We start from the raw sequence: 11,192 nt of genomic DNA on the forward strand, positions 1-11,192 counted from the left end.
TGCTCTGTGATAGGCTGCAAGCTGGACTCTTTTGTAGTGGTGACAGAGAGTAGGACTCTTAACAAACTGTTATCCATTATGGATAATCCTGATCACCCTCTGCACACCCTACTGGACAAACAGCGGAGCAGCTTCTCCAACAGACTGATCCAACTCCGCTGTCACAAGGACAGATACAGGAAATCTTTCTTACCGAAGGCCATAACTCTGTACAACAGCTCACCTCATGCGAGCAGAGAACTGTCATCATGATAATATCTGTCTCTCCATACTGTCATCTGTTCTGCACATGTTAAATTTACAAATTATCCCTGCACTCATGTTCACTTCATTTGGCTGTCTACTCGCCGTTATATTGTATAGTTTCTGCTTATAATACGTCTACACTCATGCACTTTAATTTATGTCAATACTGTCCATTTCCAACTCTGTTTTTGCACATTTACATTCAATCTTCCATATTTAATCTTCCTATTTAAGACTAGTAATGCTTAGTTAAATCCTGGTTGTACATATTCACATTCTTATTTTTTTTTATATCTTTTAGTACTTATTTACTTTGTAGTTAATATTATATTGTGTTTAGATTTGCTAACATTGTGTTGTTTTTTTTTTACTCATATTGTGTGTTGGATAACCTGCTGCTGTAACGCCACAATTTCCCAGTTTGGGATCAATAAAGTAATTCTATTCTATATTCTATTCTATATTATATTATACTACATTATATTATATAACTGCACTCTGCATTACTGTGGTACAACACTGCCTCTCTTCTCTGCTGTTTACATTACTTGCTGCTATTTATCATACCAAGTCACTTTAATCATCACTTGTCACTTTATCTTGTCATTCTCTGCAAATACTGTCTCAATTCCCTGCATAGTTAACTTCATCATTCATTTTGTACTTGTATATACCCCCTGTTTTTATTTTTATTTATCTTATCTATTCTGTTTAATGTGTATTTTGATCTTACTTGTCTGTGCTGCTGCAACGCCTGAATTTCCCCTCTGGGGATCAATAAAGTATTATCCTATCCTATCCTACCTCTGTGAGTGTTGGAAAATGTCACAGGTGGGGATGCTTACTTAACCCTTTGACTTCCACACTAAGAAATCTATTTGCAAAAAAATGTTTGTTGGTAAAATTGTGTTCCTGCCTCTTCATTAAGCAACATTTCAGGTTATATTTTTCGGATTACCCAATCAGGAAGCAGATATGCAGGTCAACCAGCTGGTTGCCTGTTTAGGGTTACTTTGGACATGAATGGATTTCTTTCATTTCTGCAACAAAATGTTTAGTTAGATGTAAACATCACAGAGAGAAGAACTTGTTAAAATAACCTATAATTTATTTAATAAATTTAATGAGTAGCAATGGTTAGAAAAGGTGAACAAAATAAGAAATTAGTGACTTGAGCCAGGCCGTTTGCGTAGACTGGCAACTCAACCGAGCGGTTGTTTTCTGAGGAATCGTAGATATATATTTTGTTGTCAAATTTATTTCCTTCAACTAAAATATGATTGTTAGAGGGTCTATAAATGATATGTGAAAATATATTTTTTTTTTACCCGGACATTTGCTCTTATTCTGTGAGATTTCTGAGGAGCTGTGCAGTGCAGAGTCACTCCCGGTATTTTCCACAGTTTTAAGACAATGATAATTATGTACAGCAGCGCCACCCATTGGACATAATCTGTGTTACATACACTATTCAATGAGGTGAATGAGGATAAACAGCCAAAGATAGGTTTTCAGAGTTTTAAATACAGCAATATGGTGGCGGAAAAAAGGTCAACCGCGTGGTTACAATGCAAGTCAAAGGGAGGGGAGGTGTTCTGTAAAGGGAACAAAGCGGGCTGTTTCCACCCGGACCATTGAGTGTGTAACACAAGTTGTGAGTAAACGTTCCTGCTGAGCATACACGTGATTCTCCGTGTCTTTATTAATGATCGTTAGGGTGCTAACGTAACAGTAGATGATCAGAGTAAAGTTGTAAAGACGTCAGCGCTGAGTTGAGTTTTCCCTCTGTGACTCTTGGATGTGTGTAAGATGGCCGGGTTTAAGGATCTTAAAGAGTTATTCAGTCGACGGCTGCTCGCTGCGGTTATCAGAGATATAACAGAAGAAAGAACAACAAGTGGATACGAAGAGGAGCTCCACCGACAAAGAAAACTGCTGGATGTGATTTTAACTCCTGAAATCAAGCTACAGAGAACAGGTTGGTTTTCTTTCCACTGCTGGAAACGTGTTTCCTGCTCATGTTTCAGATAGCAGAGCCTTTAGCTAACTTCCACAGACGCACACAGCACAGTGTTAGCTGCAGCTAGCTCCTGCTAACAACATCATTGAGTTTACTGGACTAAAAGACTCTTTAAGTCTTCACCTATTGAATCCAGCAACGGATCTGGTTATTGGAGATACGTTTTAGAAACGTTAACAATATGCTATTCAATTGTATCTTTGGGCACACAAACTTCAGGCCACCCTCTGCATAAGACTGCGGTCAAGCCAGCCTCCACTTCAGAAACGATAGTTTATTCTATCTTATTTACACGACGGCATCATGTCATTTCTGTCTCTACATGGTCGTTTACAATTCTCCTCTGCTCTCTGTGTCGCGCACGATGCACACACATACACACATACACACACACACACACACACACATATATATACACACACACACACACACACACACACACACACACATATACACACATTCCACAGAGTCGGGACCCTCTCCAGTCTCAGACTCAGGTTTATTTATTTCTTCTTTATTTCGAATGATTAAAAAATAGATGAAAATTAATAAACAAATGGAAAAAAATAAAAATCTGTATAAAATAAAATGAAAAGCCAATTTCAATATAATACACATTTGACTCGTTCGAAAAGGGATATGAAGAAGCCTAGGCTTGTCAAGTCCTACCCCCATTCTTCATCATTAACAAATGCAAAATCCAATAAAATAAAATAAACAGACAATACAAAAAAATACTCCAATCGAGCTATTAAGAAAAACAGAACAAAACAAAAAGAACAAAATGAACAGGCGCCATTAACAGCTGTGAGATTTACATTCTCCTTCCTCATTTCTGTACTTTTCAAAGATATATCTTTTGTACATTTTTTTACAATTGCATTATATTCATACTTTGTTTAATCGTTTTGTCAAGACCATTCCACAAAACCACCCCACAAATGGAAATACACATACTTTTTAAATTGGTCCGAGCATAATGCTGTTTCAAATTTAGTTTCCCTCTAAAGTTATAACCCCCCTCTCTGTCTTTGAACAGTTTTTGTATGTTTACAGGTAGCAGTTTATTTTTTGCTTTATACATTATTTGTGCAGTCTTAAATTCTACCAGATCCCCAAACTTTAAGGTGTGTAATTTTAAAAGGTTGAAGATGTGCAGAAGAACCTCACAGAGCTGGTCTGCACAGTCCTTCAGGAGTCTGGAGCTGATGCCGTCGGGACCTTGTTGCCTTCCTCACCTTGATCTTCCTCAGCTGACTTCTCACCTGATCAGCTGTTATGGAGAGGCCGTCGGTGGAGGAGGAAGAAGAAGAGGAGGAGGTTGTTGAGGGGGGTGGCAGGGTACTCAGATGGAATGTCTGAGAAGAGGGCTGGTCTGCGCTCTGGTGGGTGGGGGTGGGGTTGGGAGCAGAATCAAATCTATTGAAGAACAGATTCAGTTAATTTGCCCACTCCCTGTCTCCTGCTTCAGGGCCCCTCCCACGCCTTCTGCTGTGACCTGAGATGTTATTCAGGCCCCTCCAGACTTCTCTTGCATTTTTCTGTTGTAAATGCTCCTCCATCTTTGCCCGGTAGCTCGCTTTCCCCTCCTTGATTTTTATCTTGAGCTCCTTCTGCACCCTCCTCAGCTCCTCTCTATCTCCAGCTCTAAAAACCCTCTTCTTTTCATTGAGCAGGGTTTTCAGCTCAGGGGTCACCCAGGGTTTGTTGTTGGAGAAACACTGTATTTTTTGGGTGGGTACAGTGTTCTCAACACAGAAGTTTCTGTAATCTGTGATACAGTGGGTTAAACCGTCAATGTCCTCCCCATGTGGGCTGCTCAGCACCTCCCAGTCAGTGGTGTCGAAGCAGTCCTGCAGCGCCTCAGTGGCCTGCTTAGACCACTTCTTCACATACCTGGTTGTGGGGGGTTGTTTTTTTCACCATAGGTATGTAAATGAGCTGCAGTCTCACCAGGTTGTGGTCTGAGCGGCCCAGTGGGGGGAGGGGTGATGATCTGTATGCATCCTTGGTGTTTGCATACAGTAAGTCCAAAGTTTTATTGTCCCTGGTATGGCAGTCAACATACTGAGTGAAAGTAGGGAGAGTGGCAGACAGGGAAGCGTGATTAAAGTCTCCTGAGATGAGAATAAGAGACTGGGGGTGTGATGTCTGTAGCTGAGACACTACACTGTACACACACACAGACACTTGCGCGCACACACAGGTGAGCACACTTTCACCAGCGGAGGCCTGGGTGTGCACAATAATAAAAAGTCCTTAAGAACCATCAGAAAATAAAGTAGGCCGCTTAGCTTACTTCAGACTTTTCTGGGCATGTCTCTCTCTCTGCCGTTACTCAGGAGATGCGCTGTGACCATGCTGCATTCAGGGGTGCTCAGACAATGAGAGATGCATTCAGGGGTGCTCAGACAATGAGAGATGCATTCAGGTGCGCTCAGACAATGAGAGATGCATTCAGGTGAGCTCAGAAAAGGGAGCTGCAGGAACAAAAACTAAAATAGACAGACCGTTACAAGTTGAAATAATTGTTTTGACTGCTGTCATTCAGAGAAACACATGAACAGCATGATCCCTTTAAGGGTCTGTGCCTCACCCCCCCCCCCCCCCCCATGGTGTTTTGTTTTGTTTGTTTATCTGAAAATGTTTCTTCAGTCTCAATTTGTGAAAGAATCGTATCGTGAACCCAGTCTCGTGAATCGTATCGTGAGTTGAGTGAATCATTACATCCCTACATCAACGTGTGTGTAAGAACATAGTTTAATAACAAAAAGTCTCGATTTTTTATATTAAAAAGAAAATGCAACTAATTGTTGCAATTTCCGCTTGCTTCCGCAATTTAATTGCAAAAAAAACTCTCTGTTGGACACATCTTATTCTTTCCTAAAGATTGAGCTAGCTCAGCACTTTGGTGTGTGAAGAGGTAGTATCTGACATAATCAGGAAGTGATCAGCAGCACATGGCTCATTTACATAACGCCAGCCTTTCTGTTCAACATACTGTCTGATCATATTCACCGTTTTGGAAAAGAGCCACAGGTCAGATTCAAACCTTGGTTGCCCGCTCTCCAGGACTTAATGATGATGATGAGAAATCTCAATCTTCCCAGCCTTAGACAAGTTCCTTATTTTCATTCAAAATAAAGGTAGGTTTGTATCCAAAAAGGAAGTAAAGTAACCTAAGCTTAAGGCATTACAAAATAAAAGCATTAAAAACGTTTTTTAAATACAAAATGAGTGAATTCCAAACATGATTAAAATGTGATCAATTCTAGTGAACTATTGATTTTCAGCCTTTAAAAATGAAATCATTTGACAGCCCTTATTAATATTTAAAAAGCAGTTTAAGTACCGTTAATGTTTGTTTACTGTGTCCTGCAGATGTCCAGCAGCTGTTGGTGAGTAAAGAAGAGCTTCCACCTGAGCAGCAGGAGTGGAGCCACATTCTGGACCAGGAGGACACTAAGCCCCAACACATTAAAGAAGAACATGAGGAACTGTGGATCAGTCAGGAGGAAGAACAGCTTCAAGGACTGGAGGAGGCTGATACCGCCAAGTTCACCTTCACTCCTGTCTCTGTGAAGAGTGAAGATGATGAAGAGAAACCTCAGTCCTCACAGCTTCATCAGAGACAAACTGAACAGATGGAAACAGGAGTTGATGGAGAGGACTGTGGAGGAGCAGAACCAGAGAGAGACTCAGATCCAGAAAGACGTTTACAACCAGAGACTGAAGACTCTGGTGAACCTGAGACTGATGACAGTGATGATTGGAAAGAGACAAGAGAAGATCTGTCAGAATTAAACTTGAAAAATAAGAAACTAAAGACTGGTAAGAGACCACACAGCTGCTCGGAGTGTGGTAAAAGATTTAACCAGAAAGGGAATCTGACAAAACACATGTTAGTTCATACAGGAGAGAAACCCTTCAGCTGCTCTGTTTGCAGTAAAAGCTTTACACAAAGACAACATCTGACCACACACATGTTAGTTCATACAGGAGAGAAAGCCTTCAGCTGCTCTGTTTGCAGTGAAAGCTTTACCCTAAGACAACATCTGACCAGACACATGTTAGTTCATACAGGAGAGAAACCCTTCAGTTGCTCTGTTTGCAGTAAAAGCTTTACCCAAAGAGGAACTCTGACCACACACATGTTAGTTCATACAGGAGAGAAACCCTTCAGCTGCTCTGTTTGTAGTAAAAGCTTTACCGTAAGAGGTAGTCTGACCACACACATGTTAGTTCATACAGGAGAGAAACCCTTCAGCTGCTCTGTTTGCAGTAAAAGCTTTACCGTAAGAGGTAGTCTGACCATACACATGTTAGTGCATACAGGAGATAAACCCTTCAGCTGCTCTGTTTGCAGTAAAAGCTTTACCCGAAGACAACATCTGACCACACACATGATGATTCATACAGGAGAGAGATGCTAATCCTGTGCAATGGTAAAACTGATCCAAAGGATTCCAACTTAACATCACTAATGTGTATATAAGACAAAAAAGAGATAAAAGACATAAATCTGTCTCTACTATTTGAAATTTATGTTTTGTTGCTGACATATGAACCAGTAAGTTGGGATCAGCTATGACGTTTGAATTGAAAGTGTTTATATGAAACAGTTACAGTGTAAGGATTCTTCTCTCCTGATATCTTCTCTTCTTTCTGTCACTCTGTTTCCTTGGATGCCTCTGTGTTGGGTAGCAGAAGTTCTTCAGACAGCTCATGTGTAACCTTGTAATAAATAAACTGATGTAGAGTGAGAAAGACTTTCATCTACTTGTGTTATTTTGTGTCGAGTGCCTAAAGTCTCTTTGGTAAAGAAAAGGAACTCAGCAGATCCTGATGCAGAGCGACCACAGTCAGATCAGGTCCAGGTTTATTTAACTGAAAACCTTTAACCCTTAATAAGAATCCTGCAGTCAGAATACAAAATAAAGAAAATCTCAATGACACCTGAACATGCACAGGATTAATTAAGAGTGCAGAGGCCACTGGGCACAAAACTGCTGCAGCCTTTGATCACAAACTGAATGACAACACCTGTAGATGTCATCTGGCATTCTGGATTTACTCAACATATTGTTAGGAGAAACAATAGAAATGCATTATAGCCTTTAGTGTGTATAACTAAATGGTATATGGAAAAAAACACTTCAATTGTGTGTATATTTGTTCTGTTATCATTCGCTAATCATTCGCATATCGCTTCCTTTTCGCTGCTTCACTGACTCCCCCAGTGCATCTCTGGCAATCCGATGAGCCAACTCCACTCTGACTCTCCCGGAGTTGCTGGACATACTCAGGGGATGAAGGAGCTGTTTAAGGGTCGGGGGGCAGGCCAGTTACCAGGTCCCCCGGTTCACTAACTTCACGGCCGAACATCATGAAGTTGGGTGTGAAACTGGTAGCGCTGTGCCTGGTTGCTCTGTAAGCCATGACAGTGTAGGGGATCCTAAGGTCCCCGTGTCAGCGCTCGGCTGTTGTGGCCAGAATCTTCTGCAGGGTGCAGTTAAATCTTTCTACCGGTCCATCAGACTGTGGTCGAAAAGGTGTGTTGTGCATTTTCTCAATAACAGTGAGCCCAGTTTCTGGAACACCTCAGACTCGAAGTTCCGACCCAGATCACTGTGCACTGTTTGTGGTGCACCATAACCACACACCCAGTCAGTGCTCTTTCTGCTGCCTTGTGTTTCTCCCCACTCAGGTTGCCTTCAAGTAAAGAGGGGCGGAGCCACTTAATTTGATGCTGTGCACCTGGGCACACAGGGCCTCAGTATTTAAAGTGGCTTCTTATTCTCTGTCTCTCTCTCGTCAACACTACACACATTCACCATTGAAATCACCAATGATTTACAGTTTGCACATTCTTTGATTAGGAGGATTTGCCTGGGTTGTGAGAAAATGGGGGCTTGTCTGACTTCTGAACTTGGATTTGGCTTGATACTTGGTCGCTGTAAATCTAATTAGTTGTGTATCAGATTGTTTGTGTAGTTTGTTTGGAACTTGATCTGTGCAGAGTGGTAAGTAACCTCTCTGACTTGTTACTGGTACAATTTGTTGGGAGAATCACATGTTTTTCTTGTTTGAAGATTTGACTTTCTTCAGAGCATTAGTTGTACTTGTTAGTTTGACCTTCATTTTGATTAATTGATATTTAAAATGACAATGCTGTAACAAGGTTTGTTTGATAAGAGTTTTATTTTTGAGCACCCTGATCAGCAAGCCGCCGGGCAAACAGGACTTGCCACTTTGTTATTTTGCCTTTTTTATTTTTGGTGGTAACTCTGGGGAGGGGGTGCACCAAATTCGGTGTGTTTCAGGTGACTAGGTCAGTGGTCTTCTGGGATGGTGTCCGAGTTTGGGAGACGCCTCGAGCTCGACAAGGCATTGAAGAAGTGAGGCTTAAGTGAGTTAGTTATTAGTGTAGGTGTTGGGGTGTCTCCATAAAGCTTGTAAAGTAAAGCAGCATATTTTCTTTGTTTGTTGGACTGATTACCTTGTTACATTACATTTTTTGAGACGTTTGGTTAAGTTGGTTTTTAAACTTGGTATTTAATCAGTGGCAGACCTGACTTGGGATTTTGACAATGGCTTCTGTGTATGAGTAACAATCCTCTGAAAGCTGTTTTTTTGGATTTAAGAGTCCTTAAAACAGGGGCAGGCATTACACCTAGTTTTGTTGATGCAGGTTTAACATTTGAAAGAAAAAACTAGAGCTTGAAAAGTACAAAATGCAACTCATTAAAGTAAATTTACGTAAATAAACTGTACAGAAGCTATACACTGTATTAAAGCAAAGACATAATACAAAAAATAACAAAGGGGAACACTGTACAATGAAATGAAAATATAAACATGTTTTCTGAGAAGTCTCCTGACAAACACACGATGTGCGTATAGACTCAGAGATGCATGTTCTCTGAAGTGATGTTCAAACCAAAGCTGCTGTTTTATTTCATGTGTAGTGAATTATTTAAAACGTATCTCCTGGTACCAGCTGGTGTATTTGTAGTTTATTGTAAGGCCAGAAGCCAGAACAAGGTGTTCTATGTTATTGCTCTGCCTCCACATGAATGATAAAGTTCCCTTGTTATTTGAAGTCATGTGGTGTTTGTTCCATCAGAGCTCAAACGTCGGTGTTTCTCCTCAGTGCGTCCCCCACAGCACCGCGATCAGTTTAGACGTCCTGAAGACGATCGAGGAGAACTTCGAGATGGAAGAATGGGTGAAACCTGCCGACGGCTCGCGCCCACTCGAGACAAAACATACCCGAGGGACACTATAGAAGCTTAGTCTAATACTAAAGCTGTTTTGTTTTGACTCCCAGGAGTGATCTGGCTGACGCGCCGTACTGTCGTAGGTCAATACGATACCGTTTGCTGTTTGTCGATCAATAAGGTTTCTGCAGTCATGTCTTTGGTTTGCAGCATAATACAATCCATTTATTGCAGCACCATGAAGTGAATACAGCGTCCATCAGTTTCCATTCTTTTGAACTAAACACACAAACAATACAGCTGTGGTTTCTCCATGCCGCCTGCCGCCTCAGCGGTCAAAAACCGTAAGCCCTTCCGGGGTCAAACACCTCCCGTACCTTGACAAGTGACGCACATATATACCTGTGACTTAAACAATAGGACAGCGACACCCAGTGGTACAATAGTGAAAATGATTTACAGCTTGACCCAAAAACATGAATATGGCTCTTACACTCCGGCCCCTAATTGTTAGTGACAAGTGGAGCTAACAATTCACAAAATACAAACAAAGAGCCACAAACAAAAACAATGCCATTAATGCATTATCATTAAACATCTTCAGCTGCATTCAATAGACAAAGTTTGGTGACTGGTCTTTCCAACACATTAGACTTTGTTTTAAGGCGAACAGACCGAACAACACCATGTTTGTCAGGAAATGTTTTGATCACTCGGCCGAGCAGCCACGAGGGGCAGTTGAATCCATGATAATGACAATGTCTCCAGGCACAAGACTCCTCCTTTCTCTGTTCCACTTTTGCCGTTCTTGAAGCAGAGGGAGGTACTCCTGAATCCACCGCTTCCAGAACAGATCCCAGATGTATTGAACCTGTCTCCACCTTCTTTTTGCATACAGGTCCTGTTTCACAAATACAACCCGCAAATTATTCTTCCTGGGATGGTAAACACCATGATGGGGGATATACCAGACTTTTCTGTTGTTCTGGCAGTCCGTCAACCAACGATCTTGAGGAGCCTAAGAGAGCTCAAGAGCTCCCAGGAAAGTAGATGGTTAGTGACTGAGATTTACAGATAGATACATGCAGTAATATGATGTACGGTATATGCACAGAGAGAGAGAGGAGCTCAAGGTGCCAGTTCCACCGGTAGTCTAAGCCTATAGCAGCATAACTAAGAGCTGGTCTACACCAGAAGAAGCCAACACAGGAGTAATGTGGCCCCTTTTCCTAGTTCTAGTCAGTACACAAGCAGCAGCGTTCTGGACTAGTTGGAGAGTCTTTAGAGACTTACCAGAGCACCTGACAAAAGAGAATTACAATAATCCAATCTGGAGGTAACAAATGCATGAACTAGTTTTTCTGCATCATTTTGCGACAGGATATTCCTGATCTTGGATATATTACGAAGGTGAAAATAGGCTGTTCTTGAAATTTGCCTGATGTGAGAGCTAAAGGACATATCTTGATCAAATAGAACTCCTAGATTCCTAACAGTGGTGCTAGATGCCAGGCTGATGTCATTAAGGACAGTCAAATCACTAGAAAAAGTCTCTCTGAGGTTTTTAGGGCCTAACACAATAACTTCAGTCTTGTCTGAGTTAAGTAGCAAAACACTTCTGGTCATCCAGGTCCTAACGTCCTTAAGGCACGTTTCTAGCTTACATAACTGACTTGTGCCATCGGGCTTGATTGATACGTAAAGCT

At 41.4% G+C, this 11,192-nt stretch overlaps 1 protein-coding gene across 1 annotated transcript; it reads left to right on the plus strand.

The window, feature by feature from the left end:
- The first annotated feature begins 43 nt into the window (after positions 1-43).
- LOC132979427 (zinc finger protein OZF-like) lies at positions 44-7,035 on the plus strand. Its single transcript, XM_061045229.1, has 2 exons — positions 44-2,224; positions 5,648-7,035. The coding sequence occupies exons 1-2, from the start codon at positions 2,056-2,058 to the stop codon at positions 6,697-6,699; spliced, it is 1,221 nt and encodes a 406-aa protein (XP_060901212.1). The 5' UTR covers positions 44-2,055; the 3' UTR covers positions 6,700-7,035.
- The last annotated feature ends 4,157 nt before the right edge of the window (positions 7,036-11,192 follow it).

This window comes from Labrus mixtus, chromosome 1 (assembly GCF_963584025.1).
Source record: "Labrus mixtus chromosome 1, fLabMix1.1, whole genome shotgun sequence".
Lineage (NCBI taxonomy): Eukaryota > Metazoa > Chordata > Actinopteri > Labriformes > Labridae > Labrus > Labrus mixtus.